The 26,026-nt window shown below is 37.1% G+C and overlaps 1 protein-coding gene across 1 annotated transcript in view; it reads left to right on the forward strand.

Moving 5' to 3' along the window:
- The window catches only part of STX7 (syntaxin 7), a 47,709-nt gene extending 28,911 nt beyond the window's left edge, over positions 1–18,798 (forward strand). Inside the window, exons 3-10 of the mRNA XM_082731445.1 lie at positions 3,512–3,581; positions 6,504–6,597; positions 7,291–7,428; positions 8,237–8,289; positions 8,790–8,886; positions 10,105–10,177; positions 13,055–13,137; positions 15,873–18,798. Coding sequence (XP_082587571.1) covers positions 3,512–3,581; positions 6,504–6,597; positions 7,291–7,428; positions 8,237–8,289; positions 8,790–8,886; positions 10,105–10,177; positions 13,055–13,137; positions 15,873–15,965 — 701 coding nt within the window. The 3' untranslated portion in view covers positions 15,966–18,798. The remainder of the gene's footprint in view (positions 1–3,511; positions 3,582–6,503; positions 6,598–7,290; positions 7,429–8,236; positions 8,290–8,789; positions 8,887–10,104; positions 10,178–13,054; positions 13,138–15,872) is intronic.
- The last annotated feature ends 7,228 nt before the right edge of the window (positions 18,799–26,026 follow it).

The raw sequence follows: 26,026 nt of genomic DNA on the forward strand, positions 1-26,026 counted from the left end.
CAGCAGGTATATACAAGGTGCTGGAGATTGTGATGGTCTGTTTTAGAAACAGGTCACATTTTGGAGATCATTGCAATTGGAGTTAATCTGAATAAGCTTCTGCTAAGCCTTCTCGCCTATTTGCATTTTTCCAGGTGGACCAATTAATGAGAATAGCTCAGCTTGTGGTAGCATTTCTGAGCATTTCCGTAGGATGCTGCCCTTGGTTTACTCAGTGAGACTGCAGAGCCCCTGGGGCTTCTGATTGCTTCTTCTTCCCCATAAGAGCCTTCACTCGGGGAGTAAGGATGAGAGCTGGACTTGCTGAGTGTGTCTGTTAAAAATGCTGGGGAGAGGACCACTTGATAGATTTTAGGTTCCCACTGGGCCTGTCGGAAGCAGTTCTATATAATTCCTTTTAATACCTGAACAATTTTACGTAGCATTCATACATTAGTCTTGATTCTGCTTTTTAAGATCACTAGGCTTGTTGATCTTTTTTTTTTTTTTTTTTGCTATTCATTTATTCAGTGAATAATATTGAAGCCCCTCTTCTTGGCCCATTTTTGTACTGGCCTGTCTGACCTTTCTGTTATTTCTAGTTATTCATATGTTATGGATATTGCTTCTTCTTAGGTATGTCTCTACCTTTTGTTTTTAAGGCTTTTGATAGTAATTGTATCTTTATTTGCTTATTTCTCTTAGGGTGTACCATTCCATTATGTGGAAAGTTATCAGTGAAGTTGAATTTCTCATATGTTTATTTGCTTGTTACAAATTTCATGATGACATCTTTTATCCTTTTTGCACTGGACTATTTTTCTGTTACTGATTTGTAGGAGTTTTCTTTTTCTTATATTTAGGGATATTAAGCCCTTTGCTCATCATATGCTGCAGATGTTTTTAGACACACACACACACACATATTATTTATATATATATATATATATATCTGTAATACAGATACACATTTGCATGTAGCATTAAAAATTATTTGTGTTGCCACGTTTAACATATTTTCTTCCATGGCTTTTAGTTTTATATCATGCTTAGATAATATTTTATCCCTCGCTTCAAGATCATAAAAAGATCATAATGATAAATTTGTGTTTATTGTTTCATGTAGCAGTTTAATGGTTTCAACTTTTAATATTTAACTAAATAATTTCTGATTTATTTTGTTGTATGAGGTACAGTAGTTTTCTGTTTCAATCCTAAGTGGTTAGTCATTTTCCTGATGTCATTTATTGAATTAAGCTGTTTTTTCTTAACTTAATACAACTTTTTTCAATGACAAGAACCCTTTAGAGATGAGATAAATGCTCACGCTACAGTTTGTCTTATCAACATACTTATTTTTGAAAATAAAAGCTTTAAACTCAATAAAAAGTCAAAAAATGAAAAAAAAAAAAAAAAAAAAAAGCTTTAAACTCCTATAAGGCAGTCCAGAAAAACCTGTTGAGATTCAGAAGGAAATATGTAACTCAAAGCAAGCTTCCCATAAGTTAAACACAGCAAACAACATTGCTCTGCCCTGCAAAAGAAAAATTTACTACCTCCCCCGAAAAAGGCAAAAAGAAATTCTTTTGAAACTAGCCAAATGGTTAACAGTTGCTATATGCTGTGTGATTCCTTTCCAGTATTTTTATTTTTCAGCTTCGACCTGAAAGCAGTGACATTACATCGTCCTCAGTAAACAAAGTTATCCTGCATTTGGGATACAGTCATTCCCTTGATCCCATAAATAAGTAATGACTATTTAAAAACATTTAAGTTGTGTAAATAAACCACTCATTTAAAATAAAAAGATTGGTGAGTCAGATAATTTTTCTCTAGTTCTTGGAAACGTGCATATCCTTTACTTTGGAGGTGGATTTTCAGCTTCTACTTGACATTTTATTTGTCTGCACACATACATATAGCTACAGGACCTCCCCATTTGTGAGAAATAACCTTTTATAAAAATTGCAGTGTTTATAGAGTTTGGATTGTGAGCTTAGCCTGAATTTTAACTCTTGACTTTTAATTTTAAATATTTAGAACCTACAGAAAAGTATAGTGCAGTGAACTTTTTGTATGACCTTCACGTGGCTCACCAGTTGTTGACTTTATCCATTTTTGTTTTGTATGTCTCTTCAAATTTAAATTTCAAAATCAAATTCAAGCATCTTCAGTAGCCCCACATTTTTTTTTTAGCGTTTTTTTCCTTCTGATTTAGAATCCAATCCGAAACCCTATATTGCTTTCGGGTATTTTAGTAATTTGAATGGTTTAGTTCTTTCATTTGGAAAGCTCCCCTGCCTTGTCTTTTTTTCTCCTCTTTCATGGCATTGATGTTTTTAAAAGCCCAGACCAGTTGTTTTGTACATTATCCTGCAATCTAGATTGATCTGTTTTTTTGTCCCCCTGTGATTAGATTAAACATTTTGGTTAAACATTTTGGTAAAAAAAAAAAAAAAATGTAGATCATTTTGTGACTTTCTCATTGCATCATCTCAGGAAGCTCATCATGCCAGTTTGTCTCCTTGGTGTTTGTAAATTTGATTGTTTGTTCTGGGGCTCCCGGGTGCCTCAGTCAGTTAAACGCAGGACTCTTGACTTGAGCTCAGGTCATGATCTCAGGGTTGTGAGATCAAGCCCTGAATGAGTCTCCATGCTGGGCATGGAACCTGCTTAAAATTCTCTCTCTCCTTCTCCCCCCACGCACATTCACAAACACACTCCCTCTCTCCTTCTCTCTCTAGAATTAAAAACAAAAACAAAAAAAATTGATCATTTCTGGCTTTTTTTAAAGATTTATTTTATTTTATTTACTTATTTTAGAGAGAGTGAGCAAACACCTGCACACATGGGGAGGGGCAGAAGGAGAGAACAGATTCTGCACTAATCTGAGCTGAAATCAAGAGTCTGACGCTTAACCGACTGAGCCACCCTGGTGCCCTGATCATTTGCTTTAAGCAACAAATTTATCCGAGGTGAAGTTAGTTCTTTCATTAATATCATCCATGTGGTGATAACTCCAGATTGTGTGAATGTTCTGTGGTTTCAGCATCCCCTGATGACACTTGCCGGGATCCATGGTTACATGGAAAATTACAAATAATTGTTTCATCTTTATTATTCCTCCCTTATTTATTAACAATCTTTCATTCACTTTGTAATCCACTGAGATATGTAACTGTTATAATTATTTTCCTCACAGTTTTTAGGCCAGTAGTTAAGTGAAGGTTCATGTGCCCTTGTTGTAAATGCTCTGAGGAGCTAGGGAGGAAAATAACATTTTTGGATCATAAATGCAGTTTCACGTGTTTACAACCCCACACAATTTCCTCTTGAAAATTAATTCATCATTGTAACTGGGATTTAAATAAACCACTTAATCTTCATTTTTTTCTCAATTAATATTTTCTATATTCATCTCTTTGTTCTTTTTTACTTTTCTAATTGTCCAATTGCCTGTATTAATGTCTAACTTAATTTCTGTTTCCCTAACATTTATAACAATTACATATTTATCTTTTCATCATAATAGCTGCAGAAATACAGAGGAGTCTGAATCAACTTGGAACACCTCAAGATTCACCTGAACTGAGGCAACAGCTGTAAGTGTTTAATGATTTAAAAAAGAAAAAAAAATTACTGTTATGTTGCTTTGATGGTCTATAGTGTTATGTTTACTGGAAAAACAATGGAAAGTTAATAATATTTTTAAGCTCCTTTATTTGTACCAACATTTTGTGTATGTTTTTCCCTGTTCCAAGTAAGCAGATTATTTTTCTTTATTTTAAAGAGCTGGCTCACTCTAGCAAAGCAGGACTTCGTTAGTTGCCTTTTTTATACTTAATTGAATAGGTTGTTTTGATGACTTTAGAAAAATGCTATTCTAAGCCTATTTATGTGATTTTTTTTCCCCATAGCTAACAGTTGCTTCAGTGACTAGATTTTTATTTGATTTAGATCAAGCACATTTTCAGTATGAATGGCTATCCGTAAAAAACTTCTACCTAAATCCTTGAATTTCAGAAAGGATTAGCCTTTGTTTAAGAAAAAAGAAAGGTTTTAGTAAAGTTATATATGCAGTACATGTTTCAGGAAAATAATAAATGCTGTTAGAAGAACAGTAGTCATCCTTTGTGGTGTTACAGATTTTACAGTGTTTTTAAACATTTTCTCATCTGAATCTTTCTCATCTAGAGTAAAAGACATAGATCAAAACAATTATTTTCGGGGTGCTGGGCTAGCTCAGTCTTCAAGCATCTGTCTTGGGCTCAGGTTATGATCTCAGGGTCCTGAGATAGTGCCCTGTATTAGGCTCTTTGCTCAGCGGTAGTCTGCTTCTCCTGCTTCTCCCTGTGTGATCTTTCTTGCATTCTCTGTCAAATAAGCAACTAAAAATCGTTAAAAAACAAAAAATTTCATTTTGTTCAAAAGGAAAGTATTTCTCATGGGGTGTGATAATTTGCCTAACATCATTGTGAACCTGAATCTTAAATCACAATTCAGTGCCATTACAGCCATATTTCAAGTAATATATAATGTAGTAAGTGATATTCCAAACAACATTAGCTATATAAGGAAAAAATTACAAAGAGAAAGGAATTAAAAGATAGGTGATGGGAATTCATGTTTTTTATGAAGTACATTTTGAAGAATTTATAGTTATGTCTAATTTATAATTTTACTGCAGTGAGATATTGGGATGGTAAAAATGCCACAAGTCTAAATAATAAATCAGCATTTGTTAAACTGAAATGGAATAGAGGGGCACCTGGGTGGCTCAGTCAGTTAAGCGTCTTACTCTTGATTTCGGTGCAGTTCATGATCTCAGGGTGGTAAGATCAGGCCCCATGTCAGGCTCCCCACTCAGTATGGAGTCAGCTTACTTTCCCCTCTTTTGTTCCTCCCCCCCACCCCCCACTTGTGCACACTTTCTCTCTCTCAAATAAATCTTAAAAAAAAAAAAAAACTTAAGTGGAATAGAAACACATAATTCTTAATAGATAAAATAGTTTGCTAAGGTTGATAATGGAGATTGAGTTGGTAGATATCAGTAAGTCTTCTTTTCAGAAATTTAGCTATCTTACATTTTCTAAAGATTTTAAAAGGCATATTAAAGGTAGGCAGAAAATAGATAAAAGTAGGTTGTAATTCTTATTAGTCAAGTGCAGGTATCTATACTTAAAAATACTCTTATACAATATCTCATTATTTTAAAGGATCCCAAGTGTGACTAGTAAGTGTTTAAAATAAGAGATAATATATTTGAGAAGTACTGATGTTGTAATTTGTAAAGCACCACGTTAATACAAGCTTTTTTTTTTTAGAGTAAAGTTCTTTAGTTAAAAATCTGACATTTTGGGATGCCTGGGTGACTCAGTTGGTTAGGCATCTGCTTTTTTTTTTTTTTTTAAAGATTTTTTCTTTATTTATCTGACAGAGATCACAAGTAGGCAGAGAGGCAGGCAGAGAGAGAGGAGGAAGCAGGCTCCCTGCAGAGCAGAGAGCCCGATATGGGGCTCGATCCCAGGACCCTGGGGTCATGACCCGAGCTGAAGGCAGAGGCTTAACCCACTGAGCCACCCAGGCGCCCCTAGGCATCTGCTTTTGAGTCTAGTCCTGATCCCAGGGTCCTGAGATTGAGTTCCACATCGGGCTCCTTGCTTGGCGACGAGCCTGCTTCTCCCTCTGCCTGCCTCCCTCTCTCTCTCTCTCTGACAAATAAATAAATCTTTAAAAAAAAAATCGGACTTTGTACTTTATAAGCTAGCTAGCAAGACAGATATAGTTGCTGATACAATTTATTCTTTTATTGTGTTCTTTCTGTTTACGGAGAAATGCTATTGTTTCTTCCACAGCAAACTTAAAAAGTAGTAAATGCATATTATTATTTATTGCTTCTTTCCCTCTTTTTTAAAAGTGTCTATAAGGATATAAATGTCCAGATCGAGATAGGACTATTAAGTCCTGGGAACTGGGTGGTCTCAGGCGACAAATCCTCTTCATTTATTCAACTGGCCTCTCAGTTGTGGGATGCAGACAGAAGGCTCCCACCATCCCACCCCCATAACTAAAACATCAGACATCCCACAGTTTGGCTTTCACTCAAGTCATCTTCCTTTCTAAATGGCCGCTGAGATTTATTTCTCAAAGCTTGGTTGCTCCTTGTGAGTAAAGAATTTTTTCCATGTAATATTTGCTCAATATTTATCAAGAAATAGAATCTGGATTTTTTTTTTTTTTAAGTAGGCTCCATGCCCAGTGTGGGGCTTGAACTCACAACCCTGAGATTAAGGTTCATGTGTTCTACTGACTGAGCCGATCAGGTGCCCTGAAATTTTTGTTCTCATAGAAAACAGTACAGTAATATACTGGTATTACTTAGATGTGAAGCATTCTTTTACAAATTAAAAAATTCAGAGCCAGTCTATAAAATAGTGGTTTTTAGCAAACTATTCGTCAGCTGCCAGAGTTGTAACTTAAAAAAATCTTTGTTCTTTTGCTATAACGTGTGTTTTCTCACTTAGGCAACAGAAGCAGCAGTATACTAACCAACTTGCCAAGGAAACGGATAAGTACATTAAAGAGTTTGGCTCTCTGCCCACCACCCCCAGTGAACAGGTATCGAGCCTTAAGACACATTGTTGATGTAGTGAATGTGAAAGAAATCACATACATTGTAGGGTCTTTGAACTGTTATTCTAGAAAGGAAATTAAGGGGGGAAAACTATATTTGAGATTAGTTCGCAGAACACAAAACTATATTTAATTGCCCATGTAGTATCCTGTGGTTCAATAAAGCAAAAATTATTTCCATGCAGTTGTCCTGACCCATAATTAAGCAAGTGCTCAGAAAATACTTCCTGAGTAATTGTTTCCTGGCCTTCCAGGGCTGACTCCATGTGACGTGCGCACTCATTCAAGATGTGAGGTTTCCTAGGGGCACACATTTATTTCCTTGCTTATTATTTAGAGGAAGTTATTCCTTAGGTAGAGCACAAGGTTTTATTTTCCTAAAAAGAAAACAAAAAGAACTACTTCAAAATAATGTCAAAGTCATGGCCCAGTTTTTAGGATGAAAATTTGAGGTGAGAAATCCAACATTATGGACCTTTTGCCTCAAGATAGCAAATACACATAGCATTTGAACATGTCAGAGTGTTAAATTGAGATTTAATCAGTAGGGTCCCATAATTGGAGAGTGAGTGAGAATTTCAGAATAAAATGAGGAGCCAACTAGTGGTGAAACAACTTTTGCGTATTCTGTAAAACTTTACGGCTTGATTCTAGTAGCTTTCTCCCCCTTTCCTCTAGCGTCAAAGGAAAATACAGAAGGATCGCTTAGTGGCTGAATTCACAACCTCACTGACAAATTTTCAGAAGGTCCAGAGGCAAGCTGCAGAGAAAGAGAAGGAGTTTGTTGCTCGAGTAAGAGCCAGCTCCAGAGTGTCCGTAAGTATTTAATAAGACATTAGAAAGTGACTACGGTATTCCCTTGAAAGACTACATTAGCATTTTTCTAAGTCCTAAGGGTGTGTGATTATCTTGGGAATCAGTATTTGAATATTTACTTTTAGGTTTTTCAGCTCAGTTTTAAAAAGGATGATAGTTATGTATTGCTGTGGAACCAAAGATTGCAGATTATTATACAATAATTTGGAAGCATTTTGTCAGAGAAGACTGGGGTCAGACCCAGAGTGATATTCCCACACTGATTTGTATTAGAGGCTGTCACTTTCTGTAGGGGCTCACGTAGGGAACACTTTACTCCTGGGGTTATATGAAGATGATGAAAATGAACAGTCAATATATTGTGTGAATACTGAAAATGAAATATAACCCTGGAGAAAATAAACCAAAGGATAACTTTGGAGTGGAATTTTGAGTTAATCTAATTTTAAATTCCCTTCGAAACTATTGCAGGTTGTTTCCTTGTTCCTTAATAGGGAGGCTCCAGGACTATAGTACATTTTAATCAAATGATATTTATTATTTGGCCCTTGAGAATATTTAATGAATTCCTTCCTTGTCAGGTTAGGATACAATTTTATTATTACTTGAAGCACTTGACCTGGAAAATGAGAACAAAATCATTTTTCTTTCTCTACACACACACACACACACACACACACACACACACACGCACACGTGCACGCGCACACATGCATACATAAATCAGTTTAGATTATTATAGAGAAAATGTGTTGGTGGTTTTTTGTTTTTTCCCCTTCTCAATCCATTTTATCACTAAATTTTCCAGGGTGGTTTTCCTGAGGACAGCTCCAAGGAAAGGAATCTTGTATCCTGGGAAAGGTAAGAAATATAAAACATACAGAGCAAAAGATAATTTTTCAAATACATTTTATATTTTATACATTTTGGTCCCTGGAATAAAAGGAAAGCTTTTGGCTTATTGTATCATGACTGTCCTAGTTGTTTTTAAATAGAAAGCTGTAAATTTTAATTTTTTTCAGAATAATTATTTATAAAGTCTATAAATACATAAAATATTCCAATATAGCAGTAATACTTTGTAAATAATTATTTACCCAAGTAAATACAACTGACCTAATTATTATTTGATGGAGATTATTACCTCCTGTGATGTTTAAGTCAACCAAAAAGGAACACCCAGTTGCCAAATATAGCTTCCCATAATTAAATAATAACTCTAAAAAAAAATCAATGAAATGAAACATGAATACTTTGACGAAAAGATAATTCTATTTCATGTTTCTTGAATAAAGAAAGAAGTCCCATTAATTTAATACCATTCCTTGTTTTTTCCCCCCATGTTCTGTTCTGTCTGTTAGCCAAGCTCAACCTCAAGTGCAGGTACAAGATGAAGAAATCACAGAGGACGACCTCCGCCTTATTCAGGAGAGAGAATCTTCTATTAGGCAACTTGAAGTAAGCTTGATGTGGCAGTTGGACGGCTGCTCTGTTCTCTGCACGTCTATCCTCAAGATGCTTAGACAGTTGTGGGGGAGGGGCCTGAGAAAGAAAACTAAATATATCCATGTGGTGGCATTTCGTATAAATGAGAATAATTCCCTTTTTAAAAATAAATCATGTTAGAATTTGTGCTAAGATGAGAGAACATCCTCCCTCATCTCCAGCTTTTGTTTTTTATTCTGTCAGATCATCTCAGGTCCTTAGCTTGGAGAAAATCTCAGTCCAGACATGTCTGCTCAGGGAGTCTGGACGGCTTCCAGAACACACAGTACAAGTCAGAGCCACATGAATAACTTGACAGGGACTTTATGGGTCTTTTATTTCCCTGTAGTAGGTTGACTGTGTCAAAGAGAGTTGAAGGGTTAATAAGCATTTGTTCTTGTGGAACCTACCTATTCTCTAGAAGGCTAAAATAAAAATTAAATTAAAATTAAAATAGCTTACCGTTCCTACAGTTTGTTGAGGGTTTTTAAGCACCATGTGATAAATTCTTTTCACTATCTCATTTCGTTCTCATAAAAACCATGAAGTAGCTAATTGTGTCGTCATCATCACCATTTTATAGATGGGGAGACTAAGACACAGGATGAATATGTAAGTCGTCCCCCCAATAGAATATTTAAACTTTATTCTTTAATTAGGCTAAATAATACTTATCATATATTAAAGAAAAGAGAAGTTAAAAGTTGTTCATCACTATTCTATTGCATAATCAAATTTATTAATTAAAATTTATACTTAATGTTTTATAATGTCAAATTGATATGTAAGTTTTTACTAGAAATAAATCATAACAATGATATTTTATACTCTTATGAGGAAATACTATTGCTAGTGATAACAGACTATCAGATTATATAAACAAAAACTCAGTGACCCAAGGCCATTCTCTGTTACAGGTTCTTGGTTTCCATGCTGCCTTGCTTGGTATTTTTAATGTTATAAACTTACTTTTAAGGAACTGGTTCCAGTTATTCAAGGTCATCTTCCTTAAGATTGCTTCTAATCACATTGTTTCCTGATAGTTCCAAAATTTATATATTAAGCCTAGATGCATTCTCACTTGTGTCTAAGTGGTGGTTTGGGTTTTTTTTGGCGGGGAGGGTTAATTTTCCCCTTTTATGGATTGGGGCTGAATTTCTGATTATAGTAACATATGCCTCTTTCTCTCAGGCTGATATTATGGATATTAATGAAATATTTAAAGATTTGGGGATGATGATCCACGAACAAGGAGATGTGATAGGTAAGCCTCGCTGGGGTGGGAGCAGGCTTCATGCAGTTTACCTGCGATAATGTCTCAAGCAAGAGTGACCCCTGTCTCTCCAGGAACCCCTGGAATTAAAAGCACAGGCTCTACCAACAGACAAAGCATCACCCTTGGCATTATCTGAAACAGATCTTATCTTTGACTCCCACTAATTAAATCAACCAGCTTCATTTATTTGTGAAATGAATCTCACCAGAGCCTGTGGCCGCCAGGATCATGGAGGCGGTGTACAGTCTCACTGCTGCCTGTTTGCTGGACCCCTGTTTTCCGTCTCAGCCCCTACCAGTTCTCGTCACACCAGCCACTTCCTGGGAAACCTGTGCTCTATAATTGAACATGTGACCTTATCTTTTAGACCAGAGGGGATAGGTAGCCATTTGGTGATCATTTATTCCGATGTCTTTTCAGTACAGTAATACAGTGATATTACTTAGATGCAAAGAATTCTTTTACGAATTAAAAAAAAAAATCAGTGACAGACTCCCTGTAAGTTTTAAATGGAGTAGCTCTTCAGCTTACGTGTAACTGTCAGCTGATGAGTGTCCTGATCATTTTTATCATTTAGAAATACAAAGATATCAGTGGATATGTCCAAAGAAAGATTTCAGATATTTTTGCATTTGAAAATATTCATTGAAATACTTGGACCTATATTTGCCACAGCTGTTACTTGTCCATTCTAACCCTTCTCTGTAGCCATAGTAGATCATGGGGTAAGATTTCAAAGACCAATTCATTCATTCATCCAGTACATGTTTATTGAGTGCCTGCTGTACCCGGGCACAAATCTAGGCATTGGGGATTGAGCTGAAGTTAAACAAGAGGTAAAAGACCTGGCTGTCATGAACCTTGTAATCTAATTGGAGGAGAGAGAGAATTTTTACAAAAGGAAAGAAAAGTAAGTAAATGCCGATAAGTGCTCTCAGGAAAGTAAGGCAGGTAGTGGGATGGGGAATGTTACTGCTTTACTAGGGTGGTCAAGTAAGACCTTACTGACAGATAACATTTTAGTGAAGACTTCTTGGAATTAAGGGAGCAAGTGAAAATTTTCCAGGTAAAGCAAATGGCAATTGCAAAGGCCTTTAGGTGGAAGCACGTCTGATATTTTTGGTGAGTGAAACGAGCAAGAGGGAGACAGAGATGACGTTGTAAAGTTCGGCACTGTGCAGGGCTCTGAGCCCCGGTGAGGACTTGCATTCCTATTACCAGATGGGAAGCCACAAGAGGATTTGAGCAGAGGAGTGTTGTCATCCAACTTGAGTTTTAATAGACTCACCTTGGCTGTGAGTCTGAGAGCAGACTATAAAGGGACAAGACCAGAAGCAGAGAGACCTCTTCCAAGGTGATGGCAGGAGTCAGGGCGGGCAGCGTGTTGCCTCAAATCGGGATGGAAGCAGCGAAGCAGTGAGAAGCGATGGAATTCTGGACAGCTGCAAATGTAGAGCCAAGAAGACTGGGTGACTGGCTGGATGTGGGTGTGAGAGAGAATTCATTCAAGGACAGCTCGTAAGGTTAGGGACAAGCCCAGGGAAATGATGATGTTGCCATTTTCTGAGATGGGGCCATCAGGAACTGGAGGGTCTGGAAGGATAGAGAGCAACGACTTGGGGTTATGTTAAGTGTGAGGTGTCATTTGACATGAAGGAGGCTTGCTTGGCAGTCACAGATTCAAAGGGAAAGAAATCAATGTCAGTTGTTGTTTTTTTTTTTTTTTGTACCCATGCTCAGCTCTGAGGAGGGTGCAGGTTGGGGTGTTGTACGTAAGTCTGACCGAAGCAGGTGGCAAGGGAGCCGATGGTGAGTGCACGAAAGCATGGCTCCGTGGTGTCCCAGGAGATCTAAGCTGGGTCAGGAGGAAGGTGAGGGCATGAAGTGTAATGAGGGACATGAAGGGTCACCGGTAGGGTCAGTAAAGTCAGGGTGTCGGAAAGAGCGTGCTAGACAGTGGATGATGCTCGGAGAGTGAGGTTTGAAAGTGAGTTTATAGAGAAGTTACAGTTTTCAGTAATGATGAGGCTTGGGACATGATCATGGAGGTAGGTGGCTGGGATGGGGAAACAGGCGAAGTCATTGAAAAAGTGTGGTCAAGGTGTGAGAAAGCTGGGTGTTAGCAGGTCAGCAGCTGGCTTGAGAAACTGGCAGTGTGTGTAAGAGAAGCATTGAAGGGTCCATCAGTGAATCCAAAGCTAAAATATTCAAAGAATAAAAGGAAAAGCCATGCGTTCTTCATATGTCTGCTACAAGGGTTTGGGGGCATTTGCGAGCATGAGCTTTAAGCTGAGTGTTGGTGGAGAGAAGGGAGAGGCCGTGGTCTCAGGCTGCGGGGTGCCACTGGTTCTCCCTCTCCGCCAGAGCAGCAAGGGAAGGGCAACTGTCGCCACTTAAGAAGGCTGCCTGAGCCCTCAGGGAGGGCTTGGTTTCAGCCCGCAAGTAGGTTGGTGATGACCATGAGCAAATGATGGTTTTCAAGGCGGCGTTTACTCTCAGGAGTAGTTGTTAGATGTCTGGTGCTGCCTTGACCGTGAGCACACAGACTGCACAGTACTTTTCTCAGACTGTGTTGCCTTCTTCTAAAATACTTCTACCAGGTAGAACTGGAATTGTGTCATAATAAGAGTGATCCAGTTTCTTTCCAAATATCTGTGTGTTGTTTGGATCGTTTGAGGAATGGTGTAGGGAAGACTCAGCCAGTTTAAAAAGAAATTCAGCTTTGCCCGTATACTGCCAGCGTTAACATTTGAATAGTGAACATGTTTGGTCTTATGTTGCATAAAGTCTCTGACTTAGGCAGCTCTCTTACTGGGACATCAACACACATCTAACAGCTGTGTGTGTGTGTGTGTTTTTTTAAAGACAGCATAGAAGCCAACGTGGAGAATGCAGACGTGCACGTTCAGCAGGCAAACCAGCAGCTGTCAAGGGCAGCAGAATATCAGGTAATATTAACCGCAGTGAGTTAGTTATCTTGTAATTTAGGCTTTCCAACCTGTGTGTGTGTGTGTGTGTGAGAGAGAGAGAGAGAGAGAGATTGATCAGGTATAAAGTGGCAAGAGATGTTAAAATTTAAAATCCCATGGAAGACAGGTCAGAAATCTACCAATCCGTTTAAAACTGGGTTTAGCCTGTTTCTTGTTTGTTCTCAGAATCAGACCAGAATTGTGGCCCCAGGGATAGGAAGTTCAATGTCTAAATACCTGAGAGGAGCGGTGGACAGACACCTCTAGGCATTTCTGACAGTTGGCGGTCTCTGATACTATGGTGACCTTCCAAGCCAGAAACATCTTTGATAACTTTCTTCCTCTGTTTCTCTCACTGTTTCCTTCCACCTTTTCTTTCTTTTTTGTCTGTGGCACTCTTCAGTAAGAAGGCAAAGATCTGTGCTCTAGAGAGTTCTCATCAGGTCCTATAGAACTTCTATTCCCTTCAAGTGCCCTTGATCACTGGGTATCATAGGCATTCAGCAGACCCTTCACCAGGAATGAATTGATTTCTTCAGGGGATCAGGTTAATGTAGGGAGTCCAAATACGTGACAGATAGAAAGGATATCAGAGTACTACACAGGTATTAGGACCGTGAGCTCTGCATATAGCATACGATATGTAGACAGTAAGAATGAGGCCAGGCTCTTTGGGAACCCCTAAATACCACCACAGCATTTGCTTTACCTCTTAACACTCCACTTTTTATAGTTGTTCATAATTATTTTCTCAGACTGTGTTGCCTTCTTCTAAAATACCTAAGATATTATCACAATCTTAGATATTTTCAATTTTTTTTCACTTTTCTCATTAACCTCAGAAGTCCCCTTTCATTTCAGTGCCATTTTCCCCTAGGCAAATCACTGTGTACTTAGTGATACATGGAGAAGAGTGAAGTTGTATAACTGCTGAGTTACAGCTATCTGTCCTCAGTGAAGTAATAACGCTAACTCACTTTGACCTTCTGTGTGCATGTGATTCAGGTGTGCAGCTCAGGATGATGTCACAGACCATAGGGATCATTCATGAGTAATTGAATACACACACACACACACACACATACACGATAATCTATAAATCTCTGCAGTTACTCAAATGTAGTGTTTAGCAGGATTTATCAGTAACTAGGTTTACATGAGTTTGTTTTGTTTTGGATTTTGGGGAGATGTAGATACATCTCCAAGTTTTACTTTTCCCCTTCCTCGGGGAAGGGCAAACCCTACAGCCACCCTGGGGGAAAGGAGCTCATCTTTCCAAACCGCACCTCCAGATCTGGAGCTGCCCAATACTGAATCCCATGGACCCTGGAGAGATGAGGGAAGAGCCGTGCAACATGAGTGCTGGAGAAAAAAGCAGCTTCCCTGTAGTTCTCCTTGGAAGCCTTGAGAGTAAACTCCTGCTTCTGCGAAATATGGTGCTTCTAAATAGTTTGTGTGAGCCATGAGTGGAAGGGAAGCTGATCAGTACTCTTACCATTGCCATACCCTGGGACCTCACCATCCCACACAAGAGAGGATGTCCTGGGTATGTGTCTACAGATCCCCTGGAGGGGGAGGCCTGCATTGTTCTTACAGGTGTATTACACATGTGTGTATGGGTCTCAGGTGGCGTCTGGGGAAAATTATGTAGGCAAGATGACACTGAAGCTCTAGGAAAGTTGTACTTCACATAATAAGGAATATTTCATTGAAAAAAATTGCTGAGTATGTGGCATACTGAAAGTCATCATAGTTTTCAGGAGAATTTCAGAGTCGGAAACCTATCTTTCCATAAATTTTATGGTACTACGTGTTGACAAAGAAAATTTACAAACTTTTCAGCCTTGTAAGAGAAAGAATTCTGGGGTGACTGGGTGTCTCAGTTGGTTAAGCATCTGCCTCCAGATCAGATCATGTGGGACCCACCCCCTCTTAGGGCTCACTGCTTAGTGGGGAGCCTGCTTCTCCAGCTCCCTTTGCCCCTACCCCTGCTTATGCTCTCTTTTGCTTTTTCTCTCTGTCAAGTAAATAAATAAAATCTTTAAAAGAGAGAGAGAGAGAGAAAGGATTCCTGCATGTTGCTGTGAGATATGCAAGCCCTTAAGGAAATCTGCTGGGCCAGAATGAAGAACGGAACAAAACTTTTAACCTCTATATTTTAAATGACTGCGTTACAATTTTTTTTAGCTCTTTGTTTTTCATTTGTATGTTGAGATTTTAAATGCAATTTCCACTAACATTTAAGAATGGGAATTTTGGAAACGAATAAATTTACTTCAGGAGAAATGCCCAAACATTTACACTTGCTAATATTTTCAGAGAACTCATTTTAAATAGCTGCTCTTTGATAAAAGTTAGCTTTTAAGCTGTTCTTACTTTTTATACAGAGGTCTACCTCAGTCTGTTGCTTAAGTCAGTAATTTTCATTTCTCTGTGTTTCCTTTTGTAAGCCCGACCACACCCAGGAATATGATCAACAAAAAGGGAATAATTGGCCCCTGAATTATGTCATTAATTCAGGAAGACTTTTTTTGAAAGAATGGTGCCATTTGTATTTGAAGAGATTTTTGAGAAGCAAAAAAAAAAAAAACACAGCCCAAAATTTGAGGGCAGTTAATTACTATTGATTCTACTCTAGAAATGAGCAAGTGATTTTCAGTTGCTACAGACACTCCAGTATGCCTGTAAACATGGTTTTGTTTTTGCATCTGCAGCGCAAATCCAGAAAAACCCTGTGCATCATCATTTTCATCATTGTCATCGGAGTTGTAATTCTCGGTCTCATCATATGGAAAGTCAAAGGCTAAATTATAAAGAAGCGCGCTATTGCACTACATTCTCTAAATTATGTAGGGAGATTCCTATAATCATGGGGCTTTTGTATTATTATTTTTAAGTTACTCCATTAAGGATGGCTCCCAGACTTCATTATTTTCATTTGGGGGGAAATTTTACTTTGGATTCAATCTGGTATTTTCTAACACTGAAAGTTTTTCTCAGTATGACTGCTGGCATTACTTCTACACTTTTCAATCTAATAACTGTGAGGTTTTGTCCACATTGTAGATGCCTTTCACTTATAATTTATTTACCTGTTGACTTAGTTCTTGGAATCAGTAAATGTAAAAGTGTGCATGTGTTTCATGGGCGTCTGTCTCTCACAGAGTGATGTATACCCAGATTTGGGTTCCTTCATTTAAAAATCTCAAATTTAATTTTGATTTGGGCCAGCAGAGGAAATAGTCTCAATAATTAAAAAAAAATTATCATACCTGTTTGTGGTGTTTAGTTTGTTTGTTTGTTTGTTTGTTTTCCCTGGTTCATAGCAGCACAAATTACCTATTTAACTTTTCTTGTTGGCTTTCTCTTAAGACCCTTGTTTACTCTAAATGAAATCAGTGAATAATTTCCTAGAGTATCTCATACTCCTGATGTGTATATATTAAGCATTTGCTGTAGATTGCCTAGTAAAATACTAAGGATAGATTGTTTTTACATAGGCCCTGTGTAAGTCTGATGTTTGCTGGGGAATGTGTAGTCACTATAAATGTTTAATTTGAAGGAAGAGTATGAAAAATCCATACTTATTGCATTAGGAATCTGAAGACCCCACCTTATTATTCTGTTGTATACTTCCACAGCTATTACTGTGGAAAATTAATTACCTTAAGTCCCTTAGAGTAATGGCTACATGTGTATCCTTGGATCAGAATTACTTTGGGGAAGGAACTTTCCCAGAATTACTGTTTTTGAGCACTAACACTTAAAATTTAATATTTACCTTGCATACCATTTTGTACCTTCCTTCATTAGAAAACAACTTGGATCTTTGCCAATTAACTCACCTGCTTTTTTAAATCAATGTTGTTTTAATGCACTAATCTGAATACTGTAAAGAGGATTATCTTAGTTTACAGTTTGTATTTTATAACGTTCTTACATAGCAGTTGGATAGTGAAGTCAGTGTTTTACATGGCAAAGCTATGAGACTTAAAATGGGAACAAATAAAATACTACATGAGTAAATTGTATCTTTGCAACCAAAATAAAGATGATTTTAAAAGTGTTTGGATATTTCTGTTTCATGAGGACCCTGCTTCTGTGGGACCAACACTTGACGCAATCACACAGCAGCCCTTCTGTCTTTCTGGAGTACTAGTTGATTCAGTGTTTTATTTTGGCAATCTTCAAAGTTCTGCTGCTAGCGGAAGCTGCCTTGCATGTCAGCAAAATGCCGTTTTTTTAATTTTCCACAAGAGACTGTAGACAATTTTCTTGGGAGTTAGTGATTGGAAACTTTGAGGCTTGGTGTTTACCAAATTAGTCTGCTTTAGTGAACAGGATGGGCCAGGCCGGAAGAGGAATTTGTACAAATGCTACCGGTGCTGAGGTCAGTGCAAAGCCCATCAGGCCTGATTGAACATGTTCTTTCTCTGTAAGAGCTCAGAGAAGCATGTGATAAACCAGTATCTTATAGCAACAGAAAACTCCTAGTGGTGCCCACAAATCAGTTCAGGTTTTTTTTGCACAATTGTACTTGATAAAATGTTTATTCTCATACAAGCAAACGAACTTAGGCTATCCACTTCATAATGAACTCCCAATAATAGCAAAGCAATTAATTTTTTTTTCCATGATTTGGGCATCTTCATTTAAAGTGTAATATTTTATAAATTATTTTACCTGGGACACAAATCAGTAATTAAAAACAAGAACTTTAGTGGCATGCACTCTTACAAGAAACATTGCTTTTTGAAGGCAATTTTTATCCCAAAATATTTGGAACACAAAGAGTAGTCTTGATTTGAAAAAAATAAAAGTATAAAGCATAGCCACAATAGCCAAGATTTTCAGGTTCTCGAAGTTCTCCTTTAGGCCAGTTTTCAAATCACTTTGAAAGGTGAAGCTCACACTATGGAATATAAAATTGAAGCTGTTTTTATGACAGCAAATTTGAATCAGCCCAACTGAGTCTCAAACTGAAGTTTCCCCGTTACGCGACACATCTTGTTTATTTTAATGTGCTCCAAAGACCTTCTTGAACAGCGCAAGCTGAGATCAGCCAGGCTCTGTGTGGAAATTGAATGACAGTGTGTCATGAAGTGTTTGACTCCTGTCCGGATCATTAAATACAGAAATGTTTGGGTTTTGCACAATTGCTGATGATAAAAAATAACAGGTGCCATTTCAACAATGAAACTTGTTTGTTAGTGGGCATAGGATCGGTTCTAGAAAAACAGACATGTGGGCACAGACAGAACTCGATCGAGGCCAGCAAACTGTGAAGGCAGCAGCCAGAGTCAGGCCTTCGAACCCTCTGCGTGCCCAGCATCATCGGTGGTGGCGTCTGACAACACTGCGTCTCGGAGAGATTGCCATCGGCGCCTTCACCATCATCGCTGCTTAAAAAAATAAATAAATAAAACAGTAACATTTTGTACACACAGAAAAACCATGTTTTGAATATCAATGTTTTTCAACAAATTTATAATGAAAAATGATTTTTGAAGACTTTTGTTCCACGAAATTAGTCTGTGCTTTAGCAAGTAAAGAACAGAACAGTGTTTCTAGTTGTTGTAATTTTCGTTTCTGCGTGTAGAGAAAAGAACACAATAAAAGATAAAAACGTGTCTAAAGAAAGACGTCCTTGTCCGCCTTAATGGGAAAGAACAATTTACAAAGGGAACATATTCAGCATTTATGTTTTTAAACTCAGAATGGACTACTGTATACACATGGTGACCAGGTTGCTGGAATAAAAATAAATTTCAAAAGGGGGTAGAGTTTGGGCAAGTCATGAGTTAAATGGCATTTTTGGTTCATTTAGATAGGATGACAGTTTCTCATTAGTGGTAAAGAACATCAAGAACATCATCAGGCGGGGCGCCTGGGTGGCTCAGTGGGTTAAAGCCTCTGCCTTCTGCTTGGGTCATGATCCCAGGGTACTGGGATCGAGCCCCACATCGGGCTCTCTGCTCAGCAGGGAGCCTGCTTCCGCCTCTCTGCCTGCTTATGATCTCTGTCAAATAAATAAATAAATCTTTTTTAAAAAAAGAACATCATCAGACATCCTGCTTTCCTGCTTTTCCTGTATATTTTCATGATTCACTTGAGAAAATGAACCGCTTCCCTGTGGAGCCCAGACCTCTTCCGTCCACCCTAGGATTTGAACAGCTCGATGTCTCAAGTAAGGAAACACTTCACAAAGCTTTCACCAGCAGCAGCCTGAAAGGACCTCACTGTACCACGTCTCTGACAGAATGCATGACACCTCACCTTAGCCCATTTTCTCATCATTGAGACACTGCGTTAAAAGGTCCATTTCAGTCCTTTGTTTCGGTAATTATTTGGTAACCATGAAAATGATGGGATAACTTATTTTTCTCCAAATAATCCTAATTTTAAATGCAGAGGTGGAAGTCAATAACTGACACACTAAATCGATTTTTATAGACACTGTTGCTTCTGGCAAGTTTTTAAGAGGTTGGTCACTTAATTACTCAGAGTGGGATTCCTGTAGGTTTTGTGTAGTGATGGCATTTCTGCTTAAAACGTAAGTGGTGGAAGGCAAAACCAGATTTCCTGTGCAGTCATTCTATGCATAACACCCCTGCTTGTTTGAGAGGGAGTCAGCTAGAACTGAACTGGGTCTTTAAATAAACTTGAAAGGGCGCTAATGCCCACTTTGGCAAACCCAAAGTACAGATTTTTAAGTGTTTACTGTAAGTACTGCTAGACAGTAGTCGCTGACTCCAAAACCTATTAGCCTTGATGGAAAACTTAGAAATGCAGTTAGTCAGCTTCAGTGAAGATTTCCCGACACTAATTTCAGTTTGTAATGCCTTCTGAAAGGTTCATACCGACTGTTCAACGGCAGATCTGAAATACTGAAGTCAGACCAGATAAGACAGCCAAGTTTATATCTCTAGAAACAAGAGATTTTAACCCAGCAGTACAAGGGTACAAGCTTATACTAACTTGCATAGCTGAAGACCTGATCATATAAAGCTTCCAGGTCAAAGCAGATTATAATGTCAATGATTGTAGAAAAAAAAAATTATAACTTAGTGGAGAATATTGTACTTCATCCTTCCAAACCCAGGTGCTATGGTCATTTTAAGTTCATTTAAAGTCATTTGCAGTATACCTGACTACATCTGACCTATTCCAGTGCAAGTCTTAATGTTTTAATCTTCCTAAAGGTTACCGTAATTTTAACATTTAATTATTACTTTGTGGTGGGGCATATACCACAATTCAGTAAGGTAACCATCACATATCATTTAAATTAGTTCTGTCTTGGATGCAAAAGGATATTATTTGTTCTAAATTAGGACTTCCCTTCTGTCTTTTCCTGATCTTTTTTTCTTAGTAATTTAGAAGTTGTCTATGTTACATTAAACTTCTCAAGCCTGAAATGGAGGCAACAGACCAATACTTACCTTTGGAATGGCATGGACATTTAAAATAAAGAGCCCATTTTATAAATTAAAACATGCTTAATGCTAAAAAGTTTATTTTTTTTTAAGATTTTATTTATTTGAGAGAGAGCACTCATGTGGGCATGAGAAGGAAGGGGGGGTGGCAGAGGGGAGAAGGAGAAGCAGGCTCCCAGCTGAGAAGGGAGCCCCATGTGGGGCTCAATCCCAGTATCCCAGGATCATAACCTGAACCGAAGGCAGATGCTTAACCAACTGAGCCCCAAATGCTAAAATTTTAAACTTTCATCTTGAGGTAATAGTAAATTCACATGCAATTGTAAAAACCAATCCAGAGATCCCTCTCATATACCCTTCACCCAGTTTATCCCAACAGTAACATGCTGCAAAACTACTACAATATCACCACCAGGATAATGACGTTGACAGTCAATACACAGAACATTTCCATATACAACATTCAAACACAAAGACTCCTCCTGAAGCCCTTTTATGGCCACACCAACTTTGCTCCACAGACACCCCCTACTTCCAACCATCATGTGTTCTCCATTTTTATAACTCTTATTTCAGTAACATTGTATAACCGGGATCATACAGTTTATAAACTTTTAGGATAAGCTCTTTGCATTCAGCATAGTTCTCGGGAGATTCATACCACTTGCTGCAAGTGCATCTGCTTGTTCCTTCGTTTTTCAGAGCTGATTGGCTTTCCGCAGTATGGATGGATCACAGTTTAACCCTTTGCCTGCTGAAGGATATCTGATCAGTTTGGGCTATTTTGAATAAAGCTGTTTTCATTTGTGTATAGGTGTTTGTGTGAACATAGACTTCATTTCTCTGGGATAAATGCCCAGCCCTGAAATTGCTGAGTCATAGGACAGTTGAATATTTAGTTTTTAAGAAATTGCCAGACTTTTCCAGAGTGGCCATTCCAGTTTACATTCCCAGCAGCAATGTTTAAATGATCCAGTTTCTTCACTTCCTTACCGGCATTTGGTGATGTCACAAAGTTTTAATTATTGTAATGGGTTTTATTTTATACTTCACTAATGGCTAATGATGTTGAACACATTTCCATGTGCTTATTTGGCACCTACATTTCTTCTTCGGTGATGTGTTTCTTCATGTCTTTTCCTCTTTTTCTAATTGGGTTGTTTATTTTTTCATCGTTGAGTGTTGAGTGTATTTTTTAAAAATATGTATTCTAGAGACTAGTCCTTTGTCCAATATCTAAAATAATTTGCAAGTATTTCCTCCCACTCTCTAGCTTGTCTTCCTCCTAACAGGGTCTTTCACAGAGCAAACATTTTTCATTTTGATGGATGAAGTCCATTTTATCAATTTTGCCCTTTTATGGATCATGCCTTTGGTATCACAGACTCTTTGCTTAGCCTTAGATCACAGAGATTTTGACTTTTATCTTGTGTTCTTTTCTAAAAGTTCTGTGGTCTTACATTTTACTTTTAAGTCCATGATCCATTTAGAGTTAATTTTGTATGAAATGTGAGACTTACATCTAGGTTGGGTTTTTTTTTGTTTTGTTTTTTGGGGTTTTTTGCCTTATGATGTTCAGTTGTTCCAATATTGTGTTTGTTGTAAAGGCTTTCTTTCCTTATTGAATGGTTTTTGCTCCTCTGTTGAAAACAAACTGGACAAGAATCAGTTGGACATATTTCTGTGGGTCTGTATCTGGGTCATCTGTTATATACCATTGATCTATGTGTCTATACCTCCACCAATACCAGACAGTATTGATTTTTCTATTTTTTTTAATACTTTATTTATTTGGGGGGGAGCTGGGCAAGCACAAGCAGGGGGAAGGGCAGTGGGAGAGGGAGAAACAGACTCTCAGGCAAGCAGGGAACCTGCTGTGTGGTTTGGTGCCAGGACGCTGGGATCATGACCAGAGCCGAAGGCAGATGCTTAACCAACTGAACCACCCTTATTTTTCTATTTAATAAGACTTGAAATCATATAGGCCGCTTGTTTCTACCTTACTCTTTTCCAAAATTAGATGTTTTAGTCCATTGTCTTTCCATATAAATTTTAGAATAATCTTATCCATATTTACACAAATATCTTACTGAGATTTTGATAAGAATTATGTTAAACCTCTATACCAATTTGAGGAAATTTGCCATTTTACCATGTTGAGTCTTTGAATCCATGATCACAAGGTATCTCTTAATTTGTTTAGATCTTCTTTGATTTCTTTAGTCAGTATTGTGTAGTTTTCAATGTATTAAGTTCCATATTTTCTTATTAGGTTTACACCTAAGCGTTTCATTTGTTTTTTGAGATTGTACATGATACTGTGTTTTTCACTCACATATTCATGGTTTTATTGCAACTATATATAGCATTGTTTTTTGTATGTTTATCTTGTATGCTGAGACCGTGTTTTACTCACTTATTAGTTCTAGGAGGTTTGTGTAGATTCCTTGGGATATCTTACATGATGATATCATCTGCAAATAGCAATAGTTATTCTTTCTTTCTGATATGTATGCCTTTTATTTCTTTTCTTAATTCAGTGCTGAGAACTTTCAGCACTATATCTGAGTAAGAGTGGGGAAGAGATATCCTTGCCCTATTCCTAATCTCAGGAAAGGGATTTGGTGTTTCAGCATTAAATATAAGGTTAGTGGTAGGTTTCTTGTAGATGCTTTTCATCAAGTTAAGGAAATTCCCTTTATTCCTATTTTTCTGGGAGTTTTTATTTTCATGAATTAGTGTTAAATTTTATCAAATGTTTTTTTCCTGCATCAATTGATGTGATCATATGATCTTTCTTCTTTAGCCTGTTAATATGGTAGGTACATTAATTGAATTTTGAATATTGAGCCAGCCTTGCAACACTGAAGTAAACCCTACTTGGTCACAATGTATAATGTTCTTTATATGTTACCAAATTATATTGACTAATGTTTTGTTAAGGATTTTTGCATTTGTATTCATGAGGGATATTGATCATAGCTTTCTTTTTTTGTAGTGTTTTGTCTGGTTTTACTGTCAGGGTAATAGCTTCAAAATGAATTAGGAAATATTTCTTCCTCTTCTATTATCTAAGAGATTGTTCAGAATAGATGTTAATTGTTTTTACACTTGATAGAATCTTCCAACAAAAGCATCTAGGCATTGGAATTTTGGTGAGGGAGTTTTAATTATAAATTAAATTTCTATAATAGTTTATGGGGCTGTTTAAGTTACCTATTTCATATTGAGTTGCGGTAGCTTGTGTTTTTCAAAGAATTAGTCTATTTCATCTCAGTTTGTTAAGTTTATGTATGTAAGGTTGTAGTATTCTTTTGTTATACTTTTGATGTCTGTAGTGATAGCCCTTATTTTACTCCAGATATGGTTAAATTGTGTCATATCACTTGTATTCTTTGAAAATTTTCCTAGAAGTTTGTCAATTTTATTGATCTTTTCAAACAAACAGTTCTTTGCTTTATTAATACTCTTTGTTATTTTAATGTTTTCCATTTTGCTATCTTCATTATTTTTTCCCTTGCTTTCCTGGGGATAAGTTGAATATATTTTAGGATTCCATTTTTAATTTTTTGATGATGTTTTTAGCATTTTTTTTCAGACAAGATCGGGCGCGTTCACGGTGGTATGGCCGTAGACTAGCATTTTTTTTCAAACCATTTTATTGTTTGCTTAAGTATTGCATTATAAATATAAAGCTCACAACATGTATGGTGTCATCCGTTCACCAGTTCTAGTCAAATGTAGAAATCTTACTTCCCTTCATGTCTCTTTACTCTTCCCTATTTCTGATGGTCTTAAATAGTACTTCTGCATATATTTAGAACCACATCCATGTTGTAATTTTTGCTTCAACCATCTAACATAATTTTGAAAACTCAAGAGTAGAAGGAAAGCCTACTGTTCTTACCCAAATTTTTACTTACTATATTCATTCATCCTTCTTGGTCTTCTAAAATTCCTTTGTGTATCATTTTCTCTCTGTTTAGGGAAATTTTGTTAAGCTTTTATTGTTCTTATTGTATGTCTCTTGGCAATAAAGTCTCTTGGTTTTCCTTCCCCTGAAATTCTCTTGATTTTTCCCTTCATTTTGAAGGATGTTTTTACCAGAAATAAGATTCTACTTTCCTTTTAACACCAGCAAACTGGTGAAATTTTGAGATTTTTTTCCCCAAAAGTTCCTTCTGAACTCTGATTAATGATGAGGACCTCATTTTTTTTTTATATTCTTTTTCCATTATAAGTAAGGTGTCATTTCTCTATTTCTTGTCCTTCCTCCCTTACTCCTTCCCTCTCTCTTTCCTTCCTTAGGTTTTCAAAAGTTGGACTATGATATGTCTTGGTGCAGATTTATGGAGTTTAACTTATTTAAGTTTTGGTCAGCTTCTTAAATCCATTTACTTATATTTTTTGCCAAATACAAGAAGTTTTCAGCCTTATTTCTTCAAGTTCTTCTCTACCTTGCCTTTGTTCTTTCCTCTGGGACTCTGAAGACACAAATGTTAGATAATTTGTTATACTCTTTTAAGTCCCTAAGTTTCTGTTTATCTTTTAAAAATTTTTCTTTCAGCTATTTGGATGGTTAATTTCTATTATTTTACCTTCAAGTTTATTGATTCTTTCCTCTGTTTATTCCATCCTATTCCTCTGCCTCTTCCATCCTATTATTGAGCCTGTCAATTAAGTGTTTTATTCTGATTACTGTATTTTTCGGGGTTTTTTTTAAGATTTTATTTATTTATTTGACAGAGAGAGATCACAGAATAGAGATTTTATTTATTTATTTGGCAGAGAGAGAGAGGGAAGCAGGTTCCCTGCCGAGCCAGAGAGCCTGATGTGGGACTCGATCCCAGGACCCTGAGATCACGACCTGAGCCAAAGGCAGCAGCTTAACCCACAGAGCCACCCAGGCGCCCCTATTTTTCGTTTTTAAAGTTTCTAGCCCTCTGCAGAAAAAAGTTTGTTGACCTCTGGAGTATAAAACTGATATAGTAGAGAGGGTCTACTTAGACTTAGTCAAAAGTTGGTTTCTTAAAAAAAAAAATGTGTGTCTACACACACACACACACATAACTTGGGCAAAATTGATTAAGAAAAATTAGAGACATACAATTATTAGGAATGAAGAAAGAAATAAACACAGGAGAGATTTAAAGAATAGTAGGATAATATAAACAACTTTATATCAATACATTACAAAACAGATTAAGTGAATAATTTATATCAAAAATGCAAATTGCCAACACTGACCAAAAAAGAAGTAGATGATTTCTCCCTCTGGCAGTAAGGTTGACTGGATATGCTCAATGATCCTTCCACTAAATAAGTTTTGGAAAAGTAAAACACATAATATTTGGTTTATTTTTTGACTCATTAGAAGGCAAGATAATCATTACAAATGAAAGTGAGTTAAAACCAAAGTAGTTGGAAAAGAA

Source organism: Mustela nivalis, assembly GCF_964662115.1.
Source record: "Mustela nivalis genome assembly, chromosome: 5".
Classification (NCBI taxonomy): Eukaryota; Metazoa; Chordata; class Mammalia; order Carnivora; family Mustelidae; genus Mustela; species Mustela nivalis.